Genomic DNA, 26850 nt, shown 5'->3' with positions numbered 1-26850 from the left:
TGTTTCTAATACTTAGTGCTTTGATAATCCTTTATCAATGCTTCTTGAACTTATACACCTTTGCCTTCGATAGTTCATATGTGTGTCTAAACAATTAAGACTAATTGCCAAACCTCACAATTCAAATTATGGAAAGGGATGCCGTAACCATAATTGAATTCGAGAATGCAATTTTACAATCACTATCTTCTTAAAATCTGTCTTAGTGAAAGCATTTCCTCACAATCATTTTCATGAAGGAGGAAATCTTATGACACTTAGATTTTAAACGGTGTAAATGTTCCTATCCATGTGAATTTGTCAAAACCAACGTTTACGACAAATTCAAACTCATATGGATCGAACTTTCTTAATCTTGATTTCTTGCCTCATGGTAGCACAGCTGCCCACCACGTCTTCCAAGTAGTTAAGCATCTCACCCTTTCTTATCAATGTACCTTTCATTGATTAAGGTGCCTTGCCTTTTATGCATTCAAGATGAGAACTCATAAAACTCATATGCATAATTAACTCAATTGGAACAGCACATAATCAAAATAATGTCAATACGATAGGTTGTCAACCTCAACTCGTGTGCTAGTGATGATTGGTAAGGTTTATTTGATTTGTTCTTGAAACTATTCAAGACCATTAAGACTCCCACTGACTCCTTGACATATACGATTCTTTTGTCAATAACCATTTCTTGACAAACAAATATTCAAGAGTTAGTGTAGCTTTTATCAAAACACTTCATAAATTGGTACTAGTTGGCCTTTGTCTTATTCAAGACATCACAACTTCCTACATTTGATGAATGTTATAAACCTTTAATACTTTTCACTCATTGTCACAATCTTAACTTTAAGACTTGTTATTGGAACGAAGTATGATTGACTTATTGATTTAACCATTTCTTCAATTCTTGATTCCTCTTCTTAGACATACAATTGTGCTAAGACTCACTTAGAGGATCAATTGAGATATGGTTCTTAATCATTAAGACCTATCATAAAGCATAAAAGGTACTCTCCCATCTTCTTAGAATGGAGAAACTTTTATCTTTCTGCCTACTTGATTCTTCTTATTCGTTCTGCTATTGATCTAAACCCTTTAATCAATTCAAAATTACACTTAATCTTCTAAGTATAATCATATTTACTAAACCTTTAGTAAATCATGACGAATATCATTGTTACTCTTATGGTGGTCTTGATCAACACGCAACATTGTGTGCTCGATCTCTTAGTCCTTCACTTGACACTTTGTCAACGAATCAGTCTAATTTCCAAATACGAAATTTCTCATTCATCGTGCATCCACGTTGCATGATTCCAAGTTTCTGTCCAATTAAAACTTTGGGCGATGAGAAACTCTCCCTATTTGGCAAATTCTTGACATTTCCATAAATAACATAACTAAGAATCATATCCATTCGTTGTAGAAATATTCGAACATCAATTTTTCATAACGATTTCATTGTAAGGAAATAAACAAATAAGTCAAACGAAAATTTATTTTATTTATAAAAGCAGCGGAAAACATTTGTCCTTACAATGCAAAATCCATTGAAAACTATGTATTTCAAAAGAAAATTTTCTAACAACTCTATCATAACTATCTAAGATCAAAATCTAATCTTCAAGTCCATGCGATCAAGATCCATTCCTTATGATTAGATTCATCTTGCTCTTTCACCAAGCTTCCTTTCTTTTCACTGATCCTGTAAAACATTCAAATGCAATCTTATTACATTATGTATTAAGAATTAATGAATAGGAACTTAATGGAGTTAGATAGTGGATTTTACCTGAATCGCAGCCATACTCTTTGACTCTCCCATCTTCTGGACTCTTCAGGATCATTGGGCAGACTTGTATCCAACGCCCTTTCTTTTGGCAGCAAATGCAGGTCGGTTCTCCTAGAACGTCCTCGGAAGCATGGTTGGTTGACTTTCCCAACAAATACGCTCCATTGCTTCGCCAAATCATTTCTGATTCAGTAGCAATGAGCATGTAAGTTAGGTCAATGAGGTTGTCGTCATGATTCATCATATAATACTTTCTTTTGAACTCATTATATGATTCAGGAAGTGACTGCAAAACCCAATTCACATCCAACTTATATGGGAATGACACACCCAACATTATCAACCTATCAATGTGTGATTTCATTCCTAGAACGTGGGCACACACGGGTTTACCATCTTCATGTTTCATTTCCAATAGGGCTTTAGTGATATTGAACCTTTCAATTCTTCGATCTTGTGGGTTGGGGAGAACAATAGGAGGAGGAGGAGGAAGTGAAGCATGATTTCTCGTTCCTCGATTAAATCGTGGAATACCATCTTCATGTGGAATACTTGTTCCACGGGATTTGGGAAGACCATAGTTGTCGAACTTTGACATCTACAAAACGGGAGAAAACAAAAACAAATTCAAGTTAGTTGATTGATTGAGTCCTTAGTAAATCACCCAAATAAGATACTAAGGCTAGGACCCAACACAATATTCTACAACTCGGGAGAGGGATGCCGTAACCCTAATTGCAGAATATTTGAAGGTAAGTGAATGACGATTCACTAATTTCCACCATGAAAAACGAAAAAGAAATTTAAGTTTTAAATCTATGAAAACTCCTAGATCCTTTGAGATACATTGAACTTTCAATGGCATGTTTATATCTCGATATGCCCCTCTTGTTTGTGACTGGGATGCCGAGGATCACAAAGCGGGTGTGAATAACCATGCAAACTACATGGTGCCCTCACATGTTACAATCACCTATTCGATGTGCCGGTAAACCACACACGCTCCACCGAACTATGACAAACATTGAGTCACCCTTTGCTACCTTTGCTTAGACCCATTTAGTGTGCCGGTTAACCACACACGCTCCACTAACGTCTTCGCAAGGGCACAAAGTGTAATTTCATGGAATTGCATCAATTCACTTTTGCCTAAGTAACTAAGATTGGGAATTTTATAAAACATTTAGTTACTTGATAATTCATTATACTTATAATGGAAGGTTTCGTCCTATCCTACCCGTTCGAATAACGACCCTCCACTAGTCAAGAGTGCGGTGGGTAAGAGTGGATACCCATTCAATCGCCATTTTATAGGCAATTTCCTTAAACACCCCTTATAGACCAGCTTCGTGAATGAGGCCTACTAACGGTAAGACTGACTTTTAGTTATACATATATATAATGTTAGACTTTTAATGTTATATATAGTATAGGGTGTATTTTACAATTTTAAAATATTAGGTGGTTCAATTTAACAATTATACTTTTAATTCACTTAAATTGTAAACCTAAACTTTTATGGATTTATTAAACCTCTTTAATTAAACACCTTAATTAGTTAATAAAACCATAAGGGTGTGATTTGAACTTTTTCAAAACTATACTAGTTTTAGAATTTAACATTCCTAATTAAACTTTTAATCAACTTTTAAATTCCAAAACTTGAGGGCAAGTTTTGAAACATTTCAACACATTAGGGTTTAGAATTTAAATATGCATCAAAATTAAACTATTTAATCAAAATTTAAATTCCAAAACTTGAGGGCAAGTTTTGAAACCTTTTTCAAAACATTAGGGTTTCAACTATTTAAATTTCAAAACAACAAAACTTTTGGGGTTCAAATTTAAACTATAAAACCTAAAGGGCCAAATATGAAACTTTTCACAACAACAAGGATCAAATAACAAATAATTCAAATTAACATTTAATCACATAATTATCCATATTTGATGATTTCTTGCAAAACAATTTATCAATTTACTTAAAATAATTAATCAATTATCTTATAAGGAAACAATTATCTTATTAATTGATAAATATCTTCAATTAGATTAAAATTATAGTCAAATATATCATATAATCGGATTAATATTAATCTAACATGATAAGGTAATTATCCCAATGCAAAAACAGCAAGAAATCCCGAGATAAGCACTGTCTGACGCACCGACTCGCCGAGTCACCCTCTGGAACTCGCCGAGTAGGGCTGACTCGCCGAGTCCAAGAGTGACTCGCCGAGTCAGGTCGAACAGTGAGGCCAAAACACGATTTTCAGTTACATCAAGCATCAATACAATAGAAACCAATCATGGCTCTGATACCACTGATGGGTTTTGGTCATAAGACATCCTATGTGCTCATACAAACCCTAAAGCTCGGATCTAGGTTTCTCTATTGTACATACTTTGAATCCAAGAGTATAAACCCTAATTCTAGCATATGGAAATCAGAATTCACATGTAAATAGGTTTAAGAACATACCTTGATTGTTATATAGCAATAACAATCCAATTCCTCCTTGAATTGACCTTGGAAAGCAAAGAGTCACAAGTGTCACTCCTCTAATGGCTTACAAACACCATAAGCAAGTAGAGAAGGTATAAGGAGAGAGGAGGGAGGTTAGAATTCGTATTTGGGACTTCTTGGGAAGGGATACACGAATTCATGACCTTGGGGTTGTTTATATAGGTGTAGAGATAGGGTTTCAGTCATTATCCTTATCTAGTTGATTATCCATTAAGCAACCAATAAGATAATCCTTGAATCCTTATCATACTCGAATTCTAAGGCTTTCCAACCTTAAATTCGTCCACCATACTTATAAGATAATCCTTACCTTATTTTGTAACTATCACATAATTACAATTCAGCCCCTCTAGTTTAATTAATTACATTTGATCACAAAACTAATTCTTAATTAATTATTGACCAATATTAATTAAACAAATATGATTTCTCCTTTAATATATTATTCTTATAACATATTAATAAATCATATTATCCTCTCTCTCTTTATCTATTTCTCCAATCAAGTTGCTTTGGTGAAGGCAACCGAAAAGGACCATGCACCATCGGGTCAAGTACATACCAAAATAGTTATGGACTTAGACACTAATCCAACAATAATGTGTTTAAATAGGGTGCAAACCCTCAATTTAGGGTTTCACTCAAACATCGTCTACTCGCCGAGTCGGTCTCTCGACTCGTCGAGTAGACTACTTAAACTTCCCGCAAATCACGACTCTACTCAACGAGTTGGAGCCCAACTCGTCGAGTCCCAGAGAAAAACATAATAAATACTTGAATTAAAGACATACTAGGAATCGGGTGTTACAAGATTTATGGAGGAAATCTTACCAACTCAGACGTCTGAATAACCGGTGCAGGGGCAGTACAATCCCTGCTGAAATGCCCCGTCTTGCCGCACTTGTAGCAGCCCGATGATCCCAGTCTACACGCCCCCTCATGTGGCCTGCCGTATTTCCTGCAGCGTCCCGATCCTGACTGGCCTTTCGGCCTACCATATGATCCCTTGGGCTTCTTCCCCGAAGCCCCAAGCGACTGCCCCTCCTCTACTTTCCTCTTCCGGACATGCTCCAGATCGATCTCCCTCTCCCTCGCCCTAGCAATAATGGACTCCAGGGTAAGGAAAGCTGGAAAACTAACATGATCCCGAATGTCGGCTCGCAGCATGTCATGATAGTGGGTCCTCCTCATATCCTCGTCTCCCGTATACTGGGGCACCAACAATGCCCTCTCTCGAAACTTGGCAGTGATCTCCGCCACAGTCTCCGTAGTCTGTCTCATGTCCAAAAACTCTCTGGCCAGCTGTTGAAGCTCTACCGTTGGCGTAAACTCTGCTCGGAACCGGGTCACAAAATCCGACCATGACATAGCCTCAACAGCCGAGGCTCCCAATGAGTCACCAACAGACTCCCACCAGTCTCTAGCCCTGTCTCTCAAACACCCTGCTACATATCTCACCTTTGACCCCTCGGGGCAGAAGCTGGTCAGCTGTGCAGACTCAATGTCCGCAATCCATCATCTGGCAGCAATGGGGTCCTTCGCCCCATGGAAATCCGGCGCACCACTACCCCTGAAGTCCTTAAAGGACAGTGTGCGAGATCCTGACTGACCAGATGTCATGTCACTCCTGAACGCCCTGAGGCGGTCCTCCATCAGCTCAACTATCCCTTCCTTGATCGACCCGAAAATGATGGTGGTCGACTCAAGGATGCCTCTGGTGATCTCTGACGCGATGAACTCGTGTAGCCTCTCATCTACTGGCTCGGAACCTGATCCCGAACCCGATCCTTCTCCAACACTACCAAATGTTGGCCTCTGACGTAGTACCACCATTCTACAATACATACAGGCAACCATTAGTGATACTGATACTTCTAAAGGGATCACATCTATTACAAGTTCCCTGGTCTTGCCTGAGTCCCCCTTAATTCGGGTACAGATCCTCTGCTTTCAGGAGTACAGGCCCATACTACCTTCCATATCTATCCGTACCTTCCTCAAGGACAACTTTGACTCCACCAGACCCCTTTCACCACTGCTGATCCTCTGCTATTCCCATTCTAGGCTTGCCCTAGGGAAAATCTCTGACTCCACCCAAACCGGTCCTCAACTGCTGAGGGCCTCCTTGTAATGCCAGTTAGCCATTACCTGAATACCATCACATGTGATGAGGCTTATATAATCGTTCGAGCAACATACTTGTCCCTACAACGATTAGACTCAAACAAGAGCTGCGTCATAGGGCCTAATCCAACACTCTGAGATTATTCAACCCTGATCACATGTAATGTGACTTATTCACCTAATGACTAACTCCCATCAGTCAGAGTCCCACATAACACAAAGCAAGCAGCATTCGGACGCATGAAAACTACTCAAGCAAATATGTCCTCATAATGAGAAGCTGAACTAGCATATAAGGCTAAGCTCATACTACCAGGCATAACCTAAATAGGCTATCCTACTACTGTCTACTCAATACTAGCATGCAATTCTCATAAGTTGAAGCACATAAAGCAGACACATAAGGCATCATTCCTAGATCCTTAGTCCTATTCTAGCATGTTGTTCTACTGAATCTGATAAACATAATATAACATTGTATGGGTACTTTGGGGAATACTTACTTAAGCTCAGCCGGTCACGCACATCACACACTTGTTCTTTCTAAAAAAACTCTTCTGTTTTATTCTTTAGAAAACCACTTTCTTATAAAATCTTTTAATCCCTCGGTTTGAGTCCAGACGCCCCCGAAGGTGTGTCCGAATCCCTCAAACCAGGGTTCTGATACCAACTTGTAACGACCTAATTTTCACGCCCAAAAATTTCATTTAAATTAAGTGGTTTGTAAAACAATTGTAGTAAAACATCATCCGATCATATCATTTCATAAAACATATCTCGTGTCTGAAAACCAAAACATGAAAATAATAATAATGTCAGAGTACAATCCCAGAACATCTCATAATGCGGAAAACCAATGTGTGTGTGTGTATGATGTGCCGCTACCGCGCCAGCTCCTTCCCTTTCGCTGAAGAGGTACCTGAAAACAAAAATGTAAACTGTAAGCACAAAGCTTAGTGAGTTCCCCCATCGTACCACATACCATACAATCACATCACATATATACTGCTAGGCATTTCTGGGGTGCCCGACCTACCCGGTACGGCCATTCTGGGGTGCCGACCTACCCATGCGGCCATTCTGGGGTGCCGTCCTACCCGTGTCAAGCCATTCTGGGGCGCTGACCGACCCAAGTCGAGCTATTCTAAGGTGCTGACTACCCTTCAGTCCTAACAACCGAACCTTGGGAACTATTTTACCCCCTACTACTACTGCCACATATATCATAGCATAATCTATTGTCAGACATATCTGGGGTGTCCGACCTACCCTTCGGTCCTAACAACCGAATCTCGGGGACTTTCCCCCCCTCCTACTACCTCTATCTCATGTAACATATCATGCTAGCAGCTAAACATATCATAACATACTGTTAGGCATATCTGGGGTGCCTAACCTACCCTTCGGTCCTATCAACCGAACTCTACCACTATCACATACCATATCACGTTAGCATATAACATATCAGGTAGTAACAACACAGATGAATATCACAAAGACAAACATCTAGCATACGATCCCTACTGGTGGGCCGACATTGTGGCCATAGACCCACCGCTACTGGAAGGTAACTCACCTCGTAGTAGCTGCTGAACTGTACGGGAATCCTCTTACTGCTGCTGCTGCTGCTCCGGAAATCCTCCGGCTAAAAATTGTTGGATAAGGTGTCTAAGTCCATAACTTATTTGGTACATACTTGACCCGGCCCGGCATGGTCCATTTGGGTTGCACTTCACCCAAACGATTTATGGATAATTTTATGAGAATTGTATACTTATGATTTATTAATATATTATAAGTTATAGTATATTAATATGAAGTCATGTTATTTAATTAGTTTTAGTCTTAAATTAATTATGAATTAATTTAGAGATTAAAAAGAAGACTGATTAAATTATGGGCTATTATATTTTATATAGTGTGGGCTAATACTCATTTGTTAATGGGCTAAGCTAATATGAAAGTCCATGGATGATCCATGGAGCTTTTAACCCATGGATCCTTGGAAAGGAAAAGACATGGGTTATTAGGGTTTCACCCTAACCATGCACACTATATAAAGAAGCATATGATGCAAGAAATGGGACACTAGGAGTGTGTGACTTAGTGGTGGCCGATTCCACAAGAAAGTATAATACTCTCTCAAAGTTTTCCAAGTGTTTGTGGTGATTTGTGATTCCATTTGAGGCATTCACACTATTGGTGCTTGGCTCTCAAACTCCAAACAATCAACCATCATCAAAAGGTATGTATTTCTACTAGTACTTTTATGATTCATAATCCTTATGCTATGCTAGTTAGGAAGAAGCCTTGGAAGTTATTATTTGCATGTATTTTAGAAGAAAACATAGATCCAAGGTTTATTAGGGTTGCATGCACACTTAGGAAGTGTTAGATTGCTCAAAACCCAACAGTGGTATCAGAGCCTAGGCTTGTTTTCTTGAATACTTGATGCAGATTGCTAAAAATCGAAGTTTATGTGCTGTCTGCACAGCAGAATCACCGAGCCCATGAAGGGACTCGACGAGTCCAAGACAAAATTCATCCAACTCGGCGAGTTGGTTCATGCACTCGACGAGTTGGAACCCCAGACAGCATATCTTCGAGTTTTGGTGCTGGAATTGGTCTAGAATCATTACCTTAAATTGTTTTGGACTCATAAAACCTGTTTTTGATGTGGTAATGATGATGGTGGACCAATTTCAAAGTTATAATCAAAATTTCAAGTTTATATGTTTTCATATGATTCTTGAAATTGTTGATGTGGATGTTCATGTTCATATGAGTTTTGTTAGATCATAGGAATTATTTGCAAATTGTTTGTTAGTTAACTCTTGATCTTAATGTGTTTTAATGGAATTCATAATTTGACCTCAAGTTATGGAATTCCAAAAGGTTTTTTCTTTTAAATGTTTTTTTAAGAAGTCATAAGTTACACTTTAGAAGAGTTTTTCTAATAAATGCTTTTATGGACTTCATAACTTGTCCTCAAGTTATGGATTTCCAAGAGACTCTTCATTAAAAGTATTAAACACTTAATTAAAACTCATAAGTTATGAATATCCAAAAGTTTATGAATTGCTTGCCCTCAAGTTTTGGAATTTGTAAAGTCTCACACAAACTTTAATTCCATACCCTAGAAGATTTAAAAGTTAAAATTCTACCCTTATACTATTATAAGATTAATGGTTAATTATTATATATATGTATAAGAACAAGTCGCTTTACCGTTAGTAGGCCTCATTCACGAAGTCGGTCTATAAGGTGGGTATAAGGTTGTTGCCTATAAAATGGCGACTTAATGGGTGTCCACTCTCACCCACCGCTTGCTTGATCGGTGGAGGGTCGTTAGCCGAACGGGTAGGACAATGACTTTAAATTCTCATTAAAAGTATAATGATTATTATAAAGTAACTAAATGTTTTATTTAATTCCCAATCTTAGTTACTTTAGGAAAAATGTGAATTTGGTGCTAGCCTATGGAATTCACACTTTGTACCTTACCAAGTCGTTGGTGGAGCGTGTGTGGTTAACCGGCACACTAACTTGGACTAGTAAGGATCACGAAGGGTGACTTAATGTTTGTCATAGATCAATGGAGTGTGTGTGGTTAACCGGCACATTGATTGGGTGATAATATTAAGGGTACCAAGTGAATTGGTATGGTTATTCACACCTTGTTTTGTGATCCTCGGCATCCCAGTCACAAAATTTGAGAGGGCACACTCGAGATTGAAACATGCCATTGAAAAGTTCAATGAATCTCAAAAGATCTAGGAATTTCAAATCCAATTAAAACCTAATAAATTATTTCGTTTTTCATGGTGGAAATTGGTGAATCGTCATTCGCCTACCTTCAAATATTTTATAGCTTGGATTACGGCATCCCTCTTCCAAATTATAAAATATTGTGTTGGGTCCCAGCCTTAATATTTCATATTGGGTGTTATATTAAGGACTTTGAATCAACTAACTTGATTTTCTCCCATTATAGATGTCTGGTTCAGACAACTATGATCTTCCCAAATCTCTTGAAGATGGTGTCCCTCAACATCATGCTTCACTTCCTCCACCTCCTCCAATTATTCTCTCTCACCCACAAGTTCTTGAAAAGTTTAAAGTCACTCAATCCCTATTGGCAAGCATAGTCTATGTGTGCTCACATCTTGGAGATAAAGTCACATATTGACAAGCCGGGAGAGTTGGGTGTCAAAGTCCCGTGAAAGTTGGATGTTCAATCACTTTCTTAGTAACATAGTGAGTCTCTTTGGGACTACTATGAGACGGACTATGACATGACCCTTAATGATGTAATCTATTTGCTTGGTGTTGTGGAATCAGCAATGATTTGGAACACCAGTAAAGCAAATTTGATTAAAAGAACAACTTCCCAAGTCTACATGGACATTGACAATGGTAGCGTTGGATATCTAGAAAAGGATTTCTCTTCCCAATGGAAAGGGGTCGGCTATAGTCAACTCGGTTGACCAAATAGTAAAGAGAAAGGCAAATTCTGAGATAGTCTCATGTGTCATTACCAAAGGGTCCATGTGTTTTGTTGCCAAAGGAAGGGGCATTGGTTGCGAAGCTGCCCTATTCACCTGAAAGGTCATAAGGTTGATTAAGTCAAGAGGTTTGACTCTACTTCAGTTAAAGTCCACTACTAACTCTATTAAGTTCCTATTTGGAGATTCCTATTACATAATGTGAATGGGTCACATGCTGATGTTTTTAAGAATCAAAGAAAAGATAGGAAGCTTAAAGTAAGTATATGTTGATTCTGATTGCAAAGGTGGGTTTTGATCGCATGGTTCGGCAATCAGAATTTTGAGCTGTTGCTTAAGAGTTATAATATATTGCTTATGAATAGATAACAACAAGGTTTTCATGTGGATTGTAAGGATAAGTTTTTCCGCAAAGTTTTAAAATAAAAGGAAAAAAGGGTTTTAATTTTATTTATTTTAAAAATATCCTTACAATGGCATATGTGGAAAATTGTTGCTTATATGTTTCCAGTAATAGCAATATTGGAAAGTGGATTTGATTCTTTCATTTGTGGTAGTGTCTGAATTTACCAAATGAAGAAAGTTTTTCATCACCCAAGTTTTAATTGGACAGAAACTTGGAATCATACAAGTTGTATTGTATGATGAATGAGAATTTTCATCTTTGAAAATTAAGACTAATTCTTTGATCACATGTATATGTGAGTCAATTGAAGGACTAAGGAATTAGGTACACTGGGTGTGTGCTGGTCAAGGTCCACCACAAAGATTGATTTGTCATGATTTACTGAAGATTAGTAAATATGATTATACTTATAAGGTTAAGTATAATTCTGTAACATTGGAAAGGTTACAATGTATGACAAAACAAATGAGAAGAATCAAATTAGGCAGAAAGATAAAAGTTTCTCAAATTTGAAAGGATGGGAGAGTACTTTAGTATCGTATTTCATGATCATCTTAATGATTATGAAACCATATCACAAATTCATACTCTAAGGACGTCTTAGTGCATTGTTATGGCTAAGAAGAGAGGTCATGAATTGTTGGATTGGTTAAGATCGAGAAGATGAGTCATACTTCGTTCCAAAACAATTCTTAGAGTCATACTCCAAGATTGTAACATTGAGTGACATAAAGTAAGATTTAAAACACTTATCAAATGTAGTGTAAAATGTTTCTACCCTTGTACACTAACATGGACTTGTGAGAAATGGCAAAGGTCTAAGAAATTGAGACTATGATTACGGCATCCCTTTTCATAGTTCTTGAAATTGCTTAGACACACATGTGAGCTATCTAATAAAGGGTGTATGAATCTAAATTTCAGAAGTCCAGCAGATTTCTGGAAATATGTCAGAGCTAGTGGGAGCATAAGTGTTTTGCTGATAATCATCATCTTAGTGGGAGCATGATTATTACGTTTAGTGTTGCAAGTTAGCAATGTTAATTATAGAAAAGAAAGTTTCAATTCATGAAGTTGCAGGGGTTGAAAAGTTGTTTTGCTATAATTAAGGGAGAGGAAATTATACTTCGTTTCAATTCTAAAGCTTAGATTGAGATTTTAATCATCTTTAGTCAAGAATATATATGTATGAATTTTATGTTGGAATGGTTCAACTTGAAGAAATTCTATATATATTGCGTTTTCAAAATTCGATTATGATTACGGCATCCCTCTTCATAGTTAAATTTTGAAAAACATGGCAAATAAAAAATATTGTAGCAAAAGACTGGTCTAGTATCATGTCTTTATGTCAAACATCATGAATCGTGTCCCATATGCTTCGGATATAAGATCGATTGCATGTGCTATAATATTCATCTTTTCTAAATTTTCCAAATGCTTAAGGCATTGAGAAGGGAAAAGTCTAGAACTGGATATGACTAAAGTGATTAAGCAATTGTCGAGGACAAATCTGAGGTTCGCCAAAGATTGGTTGCTCAGGGACAGTTGGAAGTATGATGTAAGTTGTCGGAAAGGACCATATTGACATATTCTGAAAAGAAGTAACTCTTGTTCGGAAGTGATAGTCAAAATGGGACTATGGAAATGTCTCCATAGGTGGAAGTTATTCAATCTATGTAAGATTAGAAAACCTTAATGCAAGAAGGATGTTCAAAGCAATGTACTTTGAATATGAGACTTCCGTTCCATAGAAGTTGACCTTCTTTGGAATACTCTGTAATGACTGGTGACAAGGTTTTGGTGACTTTGTGCATAATCATTACAAGAGGAACATTGCATAAAAGTTTAAAATCTAACGTTTTTTTTGGTAAATGATAGGAATCGGGGATTCTCACATTTACAATAAGGATTTTGGATTGTGAAATGAGTATCATTGGAATCATGTTTAATTGATCTACATCACAATGTAAGGATCATAGACAAACATAGTGTGCATACTTGGAGTATGACATAACTATTGTTTAGAAAAACAAAGTGTACATGCTAGGAGCATGGGACGACTGTTGTTTTATTCAAGTCGTAAGTTGATTGTTTGAGACATTATACAATGAATAATGTGTAATCAATATGGTGATAAATAAAAGGTGGTTCTATTTATATTCAAAAGGGTTCTAAGACCATATTGGATTCGATTATTATTGTGTTTCACTTTGCATGTTTTGACTTCCAAAATAGCTAGGTTATTCTTTCCGAATGACTAAGTTATTTAAACACTCCACAGTCGTTCATATGTTGGAAGTAGGTATGAATCAAGACTATCATGAATCGAGTTTGTAGATGGCTAAATGGGTTTAGTCATAGCAATGGTTGCTACAACATTCATGAGTGCTCATAAGTTATGAGTATTGGAATAAACCCACACTCACTTATATCACTTCATGGAATTTATCTCGAGTGATTGTGAGACGGTAATATCATATAAATCTTCAAACCTAGAGATATGAGTTGTTACCTATGAGTTGGTTGTGCATTGATTGCACGTAAACGCATCAGTAACTTGATGTTATAAAACGTGCCTTTGTGTACAATTCAACAAGTAGTAGAACAAGCATATGAGTCGAAGTTTATCTGTTCCTTCTAGAAATAGAAGCGATATCTGGGCCCCTCGATGATTTTGTTGTGACCTATGTACCGGCCGGTCAGAACTAAATTGATGTGTTCGATTAGGTTCTTTGTCAAACAAATCGAAAATCGGGAAACAAACTGCTAGACAATAAGTACGACGTTGTTCCATGTATTTGTCCGGCTGATATCATGAGAACAGAGGATTATATGATCACTTATCTAAAATGGCGCTTCATAGTTCAACAGAGTTTTCGAGAGCTACGATTGCTGGTTGGTTCCTGAAGTAACATACGCAAATATAGTTATTAGACTTATCCAAGTGGGATTCTGTTGGATAAGGTGTCTAAGTCCATAACTTTTTTGGTACATACTTGACCCGGCCCGACATGGTCCATTTGGGTTGCACTTCACCCAAACGATTTATGGATAATTTTATGAGAATTGTATACTTACGATTTATTAATATATTATAAGTTATAATATATTAATATGAAGTCATGTTATTTAATTAGTTTTAGTCTTAAATTAATTATGAATTAATTTAGAGATTAAAAAGAAGACTGATTAAATTGTGGGCTATTATATTTTATATAGTGTGGGCTAATACTCATTTGTTAATGGGCTAAGCTAATATGAAAGTCCATGGATGATCCATGGAGCTTTTAACCCATGGATCCTTGGAAATGAAAAGACATGGGTTATTAGGGTTTCACCCTAACCATGCACACTATATAAAGAAGCATATGATGCAAGAAATGGGACACTAGGAGTGTGTGACTTAATGGTGGCCGATTCCACAAGAAAGTATACTACTCTCTCAAAGTTTTCCAAGTGTTTGTGGTGATTTGTGATTCCATTTGAGGCATTCACACTATTGGTGCTTGGTTCTCAAACTCCAAACAATCAACCATCATCAAAAGGTATGTATTTCTACTAGTACTTTTATGATTCATAATCCTTATGCTATGCTAGTTAGGAAGAAGCCTTGGAAGTTATTATTTGCATGTATTTTAGAAGAAAACATAGATCCAAGGTTTATTAGGGTTGCATGCACACTTAGGAAGTGTTAGATTGCTCAAAACCCAACAAAAATTCCCACAAAACACTTAGTCAGAAACTGACATCTACTTTTAGGGTAACATGACCATTTTACCCCTGACCAAGTCAAAGTCAAAGTCAACTTGTAGTTCCTAGTTCCTGGTACCTAAAATTTATCTTAGTGTTTTTCATTTTTAGCCTTGGACTCGGCGAGTTGTAGATCCGACTCGCCGAGTAGAGACGGGATCTGGAACACGTTTAAGTTGGCGACTCGGCGAGTCCCCACTATCTGATGAAACCCTAAATTTCAAGGGTTTGCACCCTATTTAAACCCTCTTATCCGCCCCCAAGCTCGCCCCCTTCACCCTCAGAGCTCTATACTTCATTCAAGCCTTGTTGCTTGTGAGTTTGAAGCATTTTGGTGTGTTTTCTTGAAGATTTGGAGAGGGAAGGAGAGTAGATCAAGAACAGAAGAAGGAGGCCAGGCATTCTTGTGTTATCTCAGTGATTTCCTTGAGGTATAACTCAATTTCCCTCTGTTTTCATGTTTATTGTCTCTTGTAGCTCCATGAAAGTGCTTCTTGAGCCTTTCCCAAGCTTGTTTGTGTTTTAGGGTTGGTAATAAGTTGTTTAGCCTCTAGATCTAGGCATGATTGAGCTCCAGGAGCTTGGATCTACTGCCTTTATGGATCCATATTGCATGAAAACCCTATATCTACTCTTTTGGTGCATTTTGAGCCCTAAAACCCTCATGGGTGTTTATTTACACGTAAAGTTGGAAACTTTACGTGTTAATCAGGCCCTAGAAACCCAGATCTATGAATGACATGAGCTGGATTCAAGCAGAATTGCGTGTATAGTATTTGCATGTGGCCGACTCGGCGAGTCGTTCATCTGACTCGGTGAGTCGAGTCGCGAGTCCCCGAGTTTTCCCCCTTTTCGTATTTGCGGGTTAGAGTAGTGAGTCATTGGGTGTGACTCGGTGGGTCGGAAGCCAGACTCACTCATGAAGTAACTCGGCGAGTCAATGCCATGACTCAGCGATTTCAAGGCAATCTTCTTGCCTCAAGAACAGACTCGGCGAGTTGTTCATACAGCTCAACGAGTCTCAATATAGAGTGTTCTTCGGATGAAGATGAACTCGGCGAGTTGTTCATACAACTCAGCGAGTAGGATGAAGGACTATTGGCCTTTGGTTTAGAAGGAAAACCCGTCGATTCAATGCCTAACTCGACGAGTAGAGACGGGTTTATGGTCAGACAAAGGGATAGGGACTCGGCGAGTTGGCAAGCCAACTCGGTGAGTCGGGTCAACTGGCAGTGACTTTGACTTTGACTCTTGGTTTGGTTGGGGGGTAAATGGTCATTTTACCCCGAGGTCGGTTAGCAGTATTTGACTAAGGGTTTTGTGGGAATTATAGCCGGAGGATTTCCGGAGCAGCAGCAGCAGCAGAAGACAGTCAGTTCCCACGCAGACCAGCGGCTACTTTGAGGTGAGTTACCTTCTAGTAGCGGTGGGTCTACGGCCACAATGTCGGCCCACCAGTAGGAGTTGTATGATAGATGATTGTCTCTGTGATATTCATCTAAGGTTGCTACTACCTGTGATACGTTTGTGTGTTAGTATGATATGCTCCTATGTGCTAGTGACAATAGGGGGAGATAGTCCCCAGAGTACCAGTCGATGGGGCCGAAGGGGCGGTCGTGCCCAGCCATGCTAGATATATTATGTGATATGTGTTATGTGGTAGTAGTAGGGGGTGAAGTAGTCCCCAGATTCCGGTCGAGAGGATCGAAGGGGAGACCAGCACCCAGATATGCTAGTCAGTATCCGGTCGAGAGGACCGAAGGGGAGGCAAGCTCCCAGATATAGTATCCGGTCGAGAGGACCGAAGGGGAGGCAAGCTCCCAGATATACTGGTCAGTATCCGGTCGAGAGGACCGAAGGGGAGGACAGCTCCCAGATGTACTAGACAGTATCCGGTCGAGAGGACCGAAGGGGTAGGTCGGGCACCCAGATATGCTTGATAATATATGTACGTATGTGATTGTATGGTATGTGGTATGTTGGGGGAACTCACTAAGCTTCGTGCTTATAGTTTTCAGTTTTGATTTCAGGTTCGAAGGGGAAGGAGCTGGCGCGATAGCAGCACATCACACACATGCTTGTATTCCGCATCATGAGATCTTCCTGGGGATTTGTACTCTGACACTTTTATGTTTTATAAAAATGTTTTCCAGACATGCACTATCTTTTGTGAAATGATATGATCGTTGAACGTTTTATTCCTAATGTTTTGCTAAGTACATGTTTTAAAAATGAAATTTTTGGCTCGTATTTTTGGGATGTTACACAACTTCTAGTTGACCTGACTCGCCGAGTTGGCTCGCCAACTCGCCGAGTCCCTATCCTTCCATTAGACCTCATACCCGTCTCTACTTGTCGGGTTAGGCGATGACTCGTCGAGTTTTCCTTCTAAATGAACATCGACTGAATCCTCATCCGACTCGACGAGTTGTATGAACAACTCATCGAGTTCATCATCAACTGATACACAGGTCCTGTCCTTGACTCGCTGAGTTGTATGAACAACTCGTCGAGTTCATCTTCATCCTTAAGAAGATTGTCTTGGACTCATCGAGTCTGTCCATGCACTCGCCGAGTCCCATGAATTTCCAGAACAATGGCTTAGTCCAGAACTTTGGGTCACTCCCTGGGACCCCCCTTAAAACCTTTCCACACTCAACTAGGTCCTTATGACCCTCAACTGATATGGGACAGAACCTTGGACTCGCCGAGTCCAAGAACGGACTCGCTGAGTTGGTCACAACCACTCACTGATCTTCGATTTCTGATGTACAACCCTTGATCAAAAGGTAGATCTATGCTTCTACAATCGATCTAGCACGTAAAGTTACAACCTTTACGTGCTTGCATGGGACTTTAAGCTCGAAAGGTCCTAAAACAAGCTCTCACAATGCATGGGGCCTTCTTTGAGTGCAAAAGCCACTCCTTTCTGCCTTGTAACCCCTCTAGGGACCTAGATCCGAAACATCAACCTCAAACCATGCTTGCAATCATAGTTGGTGACCAAAATGGCTTAGAAAAGCCCTAAAACTCCACACAATGGGATCTATCAAAAGAGAAAGCAAGGTATAGACTTTATACCTTCTGAAGTCTGCAAACGATGCTCAAAACCGAATCCTTCTAGCCTCCTCTTGACCCTTGAAGCTTTTCCTTCCTTCCTTGGATCACAAAAGCACCAAAATCACTCCAAATGCCTTAGATTGCTTCAATAACGGCTAGGGTTTGCTATGGGGGTCTTCTGGGAGCAAATGGGACTAAGGAGGCCGAGTTAAGGTGTTTAAATAGGGTGCAAACCCTCGGATTAGGGTTTTTGTCCAAAGAGGGTCTACTCGCCGAGTCTGGGACTTGACTCGCCGAGTCCACAGCTTAAACTTCGCGCCTCATCCTGCTTCTACTCGGCGAGTTGGTCCTTCAACTCGCCGCGTCCAAGACCAAATGCAAAATATTTAAAGATTTAATAAAAAGAACACGTACCAAGAACCAGGTGCTACAGAATGTTAGTTTTTATAAAAAATGTGGCATTAAAATGTATAATTACTTAATTTGATTCATAAAAATTCAAATTATTAAAAGGGATTATTATAAATAAAGATAATAGTCTAATGTGTTGAAAGTATCATTTATACCAAAATAATATATGTTGGTTTTAGCGAAATTAACATTGTAAATCCAAAACAGGATTTTGATTCAATAATCGGCAAAACGAGAGGTGTTTCATATCAATACTCGGAAATTGTATATTAGGGAACATCAAGATTCACCTAGAATTCTAATATGGGTCGAGTTGACTTTCATTGTCTTGTTGACTTGTTTGTCTTCTGTTGGATCTAAAATTGGCAGTTGTCACAGATTTTGATTTCTAATTGATTTCCAAAATCTAAAACCATTTGGTACATGTTTCGGATTTAGGAACTGCATGTGAAAGGTGAAAATTAGGATGGTCAGAGATGATGATCGGAATAGGATCAGATAAAGGCGGAGAAGAGCAGATCGGGAAAGGAGGATAACGGGTGTGTAGGGTGGGGTGAGGGGTGTTGGGAGCGGGGTCCATTTATTTTTTAAATTTTAAATAAGAATAAATATTATCAGATTAAATGAAAAATAAATACATAAGGGCATTATGGTCATTTCAAATATGGAACGGACTAAAACTGCAACAAATTCGTCTTTGAGGGATGAAACGTGCAAGTTTTAAACAAACGATGGATGATCCGAGTTAAAATTTTAAAATAAGGACTAAACACGCTTTCTGGCATGTGCACGAACGACGATTGATGTAATTTACCTTTTTAAAAATTCAATAAGAAGTTCTCGACAAATATCGCAACTAGATTATATGTTTTTATGCTTTTTAGTAATTTATTTTTAATTTTCTATTTTTTCAGGTTTAAATTTCTATGGTTTTTTTTAATTAATGTAATGTGGTTTCAATTAATGTAAAATATTTTATTATGTTTTAAATTATGTTTTTATTTAACCTGATCATAAAAAAACAAAAATAAAATAAAATTGTGGAGTAATAACCATTTCCTATGTCTAGTGGGTTGGTGGTGAATCTGACGTGACGGAGAGGTGGCAACACTTTTTTGGTGGGTTGGTGGTGACTATCCCCATAGCCTAAGGTTTTGTTTGTTTTATTAGCAAACTTCTTCAGACCTCTTATTAATGTTCAACGCAACACACACGTAACACTTTTTATCTCGCAATTGTTTGTTTTCTAGAAGTCTTCAAAGTAAAAAACATTTGCGCGTGTTGTGTTTGGCGCAACACTTGTATTGTCTCTTCCAATCTCTTCTTCTTATTTTTCTTGCTGAAATATTAATTATATGTTGCTGAAATCTTATTTTACCTTTTTTTTTTCGTTGTTTTTTTTGTTTAGTCTTGTTGAAATTTTTTTTTTCTAATTTTTTATATTGAATAATGATAATTTCTTGATAAAATATCATTATTTTTTGCTGAAATATCATAAATTCTTGTTGAAATGTCATACATTATTAATTTTTCGGTATTAAAAAACTATTTCAGATTATAAAATACGTTTATTTTAATTTTTTAATATCTGCATCAACATGTATGTGTTAAAAAACAAACACATTTCTTATTACAGTCCACTTAGTCCATCTCTTCTACTCCAAAAGGTTACGGAGATGGTCTACATATTTCATAAATTCAAAAACCAAACACCTAGCAGTAAGCGAAGAAGTGAATACATTTAAACCATGATGACTTTTGGTGGCCCAGAACAGAATGACCCAAAAGTAATGGGCCTAATTTTTCAATATGGTTTTGACCAAAGCCCAACGTACACAGTACTTTCCCGGTTTACGCCCACACACGTTAGGAATTTCTCAAGGGTTTAAGAGTGAAGTAATCACGATACTCTTTATCAGTCCTCATAACTCAACAGCGTTTCTAGGGTTTTCTTTACTTTCTTCTTTCCTCTTCCGGATACAAAGATGAGGTAACCTTCTGTCCCTCCTACTTTTTTGCAGGTTTCAATCTAATTTCTCATCGATCTTGAGTTGTCCTTTTTGTACTTCGTCGTTTGATGCTGTATTGTGTCGTGTTTTACCTTTTATGAAATCTCATATGATTCCTGAGTAATCATGCTCTGGGATTTTGTAAATTAAGTACATGTATTACCATCCGTGTCTCCCCTAAAAGGATTAGCAGAATAGCGGCTTGGATTTCTTTTTGGGAGTTGAAACATTGACTTGGACCGGATAATTTTGTTTATTTGTTAATTTGTTTGATGGTCGTAATTTCTTTGTACTTCACCGTTGCTGCGATGTCGCTTATTTGACTTGCTCTCCTGTAATCATGTTTTAGGGCTTGGAAAGGTGAAGTACTTGATTAGTATTTATGTCTCTCATTTTTAGATTATCATTGTCAACTGCGAGTCAAATTTAGGGGTTGACTCATGAGTTGACACGATAACTAGTTGTTTTTGGACAATTCATTCCATGGTTGTCAAATTTTCTGCATTTTGTTAGTTACAGATTGTTTAATTTGTAAGTTGTGAATAATATTTTTGCAATTATTCTGTGTTCATGCTTTGGCCTTTGAAAGTTACATGTTCGATTAGCACGGGTCTCTCACTCTCTCCTGATTATCAAGATCCTTTTGGTGGAAAATGTTTATGTGGTTTTGTTTCCTTTCTGTGTGGTATACTGTAAAGATTCCTGTGGACTTTTTGACCAATAATTGAACCATAATAGAATTTTGGTACAACAAAATTATGATGTATAAATAGAACATAGTATTCTTTCTTTTAGAGAGGTTCATTTTGTGTCTTATTTAAGCATATCTTTTGCTTCCTTGTGCTTGGTTCAATGATTGGTGTATCCTAATAAATTCAAAAATATTTTGAGCTTTTTTAGTCGTCATCCAGAAGTTAAGTGGGCTCAGAGAGAGGATAAAGTTTACATCACAGTTTTATTGGCGGATACAAAAGATGCAAAAGTGAATCTTGCTCCAGAAGGTGTTTTTACATTCTCTGCTTCAGCTGGTCAGCATGAGTATGATCTTAAGCTTGAGCTTTTTGACAAAGTTAATGTAGACGTAAGCAGACATCTTTGTATTTAATCTCATTTTGACTTTTGTTTTTAATCTTTAGTAAATTAATCTTGATCTTGTTATGTTGTGGATATGTAGGAGAGCAAAATCAATATAGGTGAGAGAAGTGTGTTTTGCATTTTGGAGAAAGCAGAGGCGAAATGGTGGAACAAACTTTTGTCTGGAGATGGCAAGACTCCACATTATGTGAAAGTTGATTGGGACAAATGGGCTGATGAAGATGATGATGCAGGTATTGTGATTGTTACTAATTGTGTCACTGTCACCCACCATTTCTATATTTAATCATGTTATATGTATATTGTATTCACAAGTTTAATTAAAATATGTTTTTTAGGTCCTGCTGCTGACCTTGACATGGGAGGAATGGATTTCTCAGTAAGAAAATAGCTTCTTAAAATATGACGTATTATTAAAGTTTCTTTCTTTTATATCACTAATGACTTATCCTCATACAGAAATTCGGTGACATGGGAGGCATGGGAGGTATGCCTGGCATGGGTGGCATGGGTATGCCTGGTATGGGTGGCATGGGGATGCCTGGAATGGGCGGCATGGGGATGCCCGGTATGGGCGGCATGGGGATGCCTGGTATGGGTGGCATGGGCATGCCTGACATGGGTGATTTCTCTATGGGTGATGACCTTGAAGACAGTGATGATGAAGGTAACCTAACCTACCTGTTGTTAACATACTTTTTTTTTTCTTCTTCTTCTCATTAAGTGATGTATGGATTTACCTAACTGTCACTGGTGTGTAGGTCAAGAAGCAGAAACAAAGACGGGTGCAACCAGCAAGGAAGCAGGAGAGGAGAAGACAGAAGCTGCTGCTGCAACAAGCTCATAGATACAGTCAGATGCTCTTTGGAGTTGTTGTTGAATTTGGATGATTTAGGAAAAAGACCATTTATGGTTATGGTGTGTGCTCCAAAGACTTTGGATGTTGACTAGAAAAAAAACATGAATATGGTTTCTGCTTCTTCTTAGTTGTTAGGAAGGTGGAAACCATACTACTATCCCCCTTTACTATTGAACTTTTGAGTGTTGTAATTTTGTAGCGGTTTCATATCATACTCTTTCTTCTTCTTATATCTAATTGTTTCTCCTTCTGTTGCTATGTTAAGTTTCACACCCTTTTTTAATTCAACTCATTTACTCAATCAGTTTGCAACAAAGATTCACATGCCCAATTCCCAATTAGTTGTCCCATGTCTTTTTAGAAACTCGTTTGCCAGATGATACATGTTTAGGTATGGGACAAAACAGGCTATAAACATTTAATGTATTGAATCAAATTATAATAACAATATCATTGTGGCAAAACTTTAAAATGTTTTATGTGGTTCGATAAATGTGTGCACGTTTTAGATGTTTTTCTTCATCATTCACTAAAAATGTAAATATTATTATTGTATGAACTTTGCTGAAATTGCCACCTTTAATTAAATTGGCACGACCAAGGTTATCATCAAGTTTGTGCTATCATAATAGAATTTAGTTATGTATTGTCATAACAAATTTTATTAACATGATCTATTAACTTTCATGTGTATTTTAATACATTTCAAATGTTCCTTGTTACTGTTTGCATTTAAAGTTTGGTTCTTTGATAATCAATAATGGCAAATTTTATGTTTTTTGGAAATCTGTTTTTTGTTTTTGAAATTTTATGAGTATATTTTTATTTTTCAGTAGAAATTTTGAAAATGCGTTTTGATGTGTGTTATTTTTTTATTAGTTATCATTTTCAACTTTATGTTATTTCCAATAATACATATGTACACACATCCCAACCACACTACCCTAACTCTACCCACCCTACACCTACCATAACACCGATCTGCACCCTCACCCACCCTACACTATTAACACCCATACCTACAACACCTACCCCTTCACCCTATCCACATATCTACCCATCTAAACACAGCCAACTACTACACCCAACCAACCCTTAACCCTTTAATCCCCACCACACCCCACTTTAGGGGTGAGGTGCAATGGGTGTGGGTGTGGGTAGGTAAAGATGAGTGAGTGGGTGTAGTGTTGGGTGGGTTTGTGGGGCAAGGTAGGATTGGTGGTTGGGTAGGTAGGGTGGGAATGAGTGATAAGGGTGGGGTAGGGTATGTAGGTAGGTGGATGAAAATAAGGGTATGGTATGGTAGGATAAGATGAGGTGATGGTTTGGATATGTTGGGGTATGGGTATGGGATAGGTAGGAGATGGGTGGGAGTGAGGTGAGGGTGGGGTGGGTGGAGATTAGTATATGTGTTGTTTAAGAAAAATTGGAGCAGGAAAATTATGGTAAACAATGTTTATTTGTTTTTTAAATTTTTTCAAGTTATTTGTAATTTTGGAAAATGAAATATTTTCATTTTCTAGGAAAAATTCTGAATAAAAAATGTTTAACTACATAAGTTTTTAGAATTTTCATTTTTCTTAGATTTTTTTCGGAATACACCTTATTTTTCCATGACTAAACGGTGGCTAAGTATTGGTATATACATCTCAAATATTTGGTGGATATACATTTAAATGAGTCAAAATATGTGGTTAGTCCATGTGGTTCACCAAAAGAGACATGGTGAAGACAACTATGATAGCTCATACATGCTTGGTCTATGTGGTTTCATTTCTTGTGTGGTTAGTCATTGTGGTTTCATATTCTTTCAAAATTAGTGTAAAAGTACTATTATACCCTTTGATTTATTATCTTGTGTGGTTAGTCATTGTGTGTTGATTTTTAGGTTTGTGGGTATGTGTGTGTGTATGTTAATTTTCAGATCTGTAGGTTTGTGTGTCGATTTTCATGTGTGTGTCCATTTCATGATCTACATTTGTGTATGTGTATGTCGATTTCTATACGTGGTAATAGTGACGGTGGCGATAGATGCTAGTGACAAAGAGTGGTGTGTGTGTGTGTCTTCATGGAGATGTTCATGTGTGTGTTCATGAAGATATTCTTGAGTGTGTGTGTTCATGAAGAACAAACCAATATGGGTGGTAAAACCTTGGTAGAGAGAGAGAGAGAGAGAGAGAGAGAGAGAGAGAGAGAGAGAGAGAGAGAGAGAGAGAGAGAGAGAGAGAGAGAGTTTCTTTTGGATTTTTATATTTTTAATCGACAAATAAATAAAAAAATATTCAAAAAATGTAAAAAGAATTAAAAAGCGGTAGAAAATTCATTATATATATGCAATATGACCAATCACACAATAAATGAAAGCATAAGGGTTAAACACATAGCGGTTATAGTATGTTTTGGTGAACCACAAGACCAATCACATAATTATTTTTTGGATGATTATATAAGTGGTTTGGTTCCTTGATCATAGTAACGGCAAAGCTAAGCTTTGGTACGTATATGAAACGTAGAAAACCATTACATTTGTCTTGTTTAGTCCTTTTTTTTCCGTATAGTTGTACTTACAGAATGTGTTCTACCTAATTTATTTGTAAAATGTTAGCTTGACTTTTCCAAGTCATCTCATCAACATGTATGTTTTGACACAACAATACTAAACTATACATACCAATATATCAGTTAAAAATCAATATAACACAACGATAATCCTTGCACAGTGATGATTATATACTTTACACATGATTGGATTTTGTTGTATTTTTTTGGCATTTAAGTAGTTCATTTTGCAAATGGTTTGATACTGTTTTTTAAAACCAAAATATTGATGGATGACTTCAAAATTTAGATCGCTTTAAGAAAGTGATGTAAGCGAATCACTTTTTGAAAGTGTATGGTGACGAGTTATGTACACAAAGAATATTTTTATATATTGACATTATTATCCATATAAGAAACAAATGTAGGGAAATGTACATAACATTTTCAAAATTGTTGCAATATTGGTTTCCTTGCCAGTCAACAATTCATTCAAAACAATAACAATAACACCACATTTACGGAGTATGTATTGTTATGAATTTGTTCATCCTATAGTTGATTATTTGTAAAAAGATATTAATCACTTATAGAAGATGCTGTTATTTGACAATCTTTAAATAAAAGTACACTCACATAGATTGTTTTATTGTCTCCATCCGACCATCACAAAAAAATATAACTAGTTATTCTATGCATGTTGTTTAGTTGCTATGTTTAACTCTGACAAATATCAATATATATAAAACGTTAGAAAGATGTTCAAACAGGTTTCGTGGTGTAGTTGGTTATCACGTCAGTCTAACACACTGAAGGTCTCCGGTTCGAACCCGGGCGAAGCCAAGTTTTATTTTTTTCAGTTACAACTTCTAAACACCTGTTCTGCTCATCTAGATTAATGTGACACTAAAGACTACAAGTATTGTTTTTTTTTTTTCTCCTTACAAGAAAAAGACACTGTCGAAGTTTATCCTAATTAAAAATTTTCACTCGCACATAAAATAAAATTGAAGTCGCTTGAAGGAATCACACTGTACATAATATAAATCGATCTTTAAGTATTATCATATATCTAATTATTAGCATTATAGTTTCCTTATAGATAGGGCTGATGATGTGTATATATATTAAACCAAGCAGGTGGTTAACGAGCTTATTGCTCTTAAACTAGTGACGACCCTATTAGAAAAATCAACCCGATGAAGATGGCATGGAGGTTTGTGACAGAATGAGAATGTGGATCAATACTGTGTCCCTGAAGCTTGCATGCATGGTATTTTTGAGTGTTTAGGTAGGATTCTTCACTAATCACTAAGGGGGTATTAGAGTTTTTTTGACTGCAAGGTCTCAAGAATAGCAAGTTTCAAAGGCATCCAGAGTTGGACTTTGTTGAGCTAGAAGATTAGTTGTCACATACATCACTCTTAATAAAATTGATCCAGAGATATTTTCATGGTGGTGGATCCTGAGAAGGAAAGGCGTTATGGAGACTTGAAAACAACCATTGTTGGTGATGAAGAAGAGGAAGCAAATTCTCTTTAATGACCTCTAAGACAGACTCACCATTTGTCCTCCGTTTCAATTCGATTACATTAACAGGGGACTATCAACACATGCATATCTTATTAGTAGTTATGTTTGTATTTTTCATACTTTCCTTATAGATAGGGATCTCATGTGTGTATATATTAATTATTATTAAACCCAATGGGAGAAGAGAATATTTAATAAAGGCAAGGAAGATTACTGAATCTTACATTAAGACACAACAGAA

At 37.3% G+C, this 26850-nt stretch overlaps 1 protein-coding gene and 1 non-coding gene across 2 annotated transcripts; both read left to right on the top strand.

Annotated features, from left to right (window-relative positions):
- The first annotated feature begins 20429 nt into the window (after positions 1-20429).
- On the top strand, positions 20430-22796 carry LOC145073033 (HSP20-like chaperones superfamily protein). Its single transcript, XM_079019579.1, has 6 exons — positions 20430-20565; positions 21485-21665; positions 21759-21912; positions 22018-22058; positions 22139-22346; positions 22441-22796. The coding sequence occupies exons 1-6, from the start codon at positions 20561-20563 to the stop codon at positions 22524-22526; spliced, it is 675 nt and encodes a 224-aa protein (XP_078875705.1). The 5' UTR covers positions 20430-20560; the 3' UTR covers positions 22527-22796.
- Positions 22797-25845: 3049 nt separating this feature from the next.
- Positions 25846-25919, top strand: TRNAV-AAC (transfer RNA valine (anticodon AAC)). The gene has a single exon. It is a non-coding gene; the product is annotated as a tRNA-Val (tRNA).
- The last annotated feature ends 931 nt before the right edge of the window (positions 25920-26850 follow it).

This window comes from Lactuca serriola, chromosome 9 (genome assembly GCF_051521515.1).
Source record: "Lactuca serriola cultivar US96UC23 chromosome 9, Lser_US96UC23_V15, whole genome shotgun sequence".
Classification (NCBI taxonomy): domain Eukaryota; kingdom Viridiplantae; phylum Streptophyta; class Magnoliopsida; order Asterales; family Asteraceae; genus Lactuca; species Lactuca serriola.
Note: the sequence above shows the minus strand (reverse complement) of the source record. Positions and strands in the feature narration are given on the sequence as shown.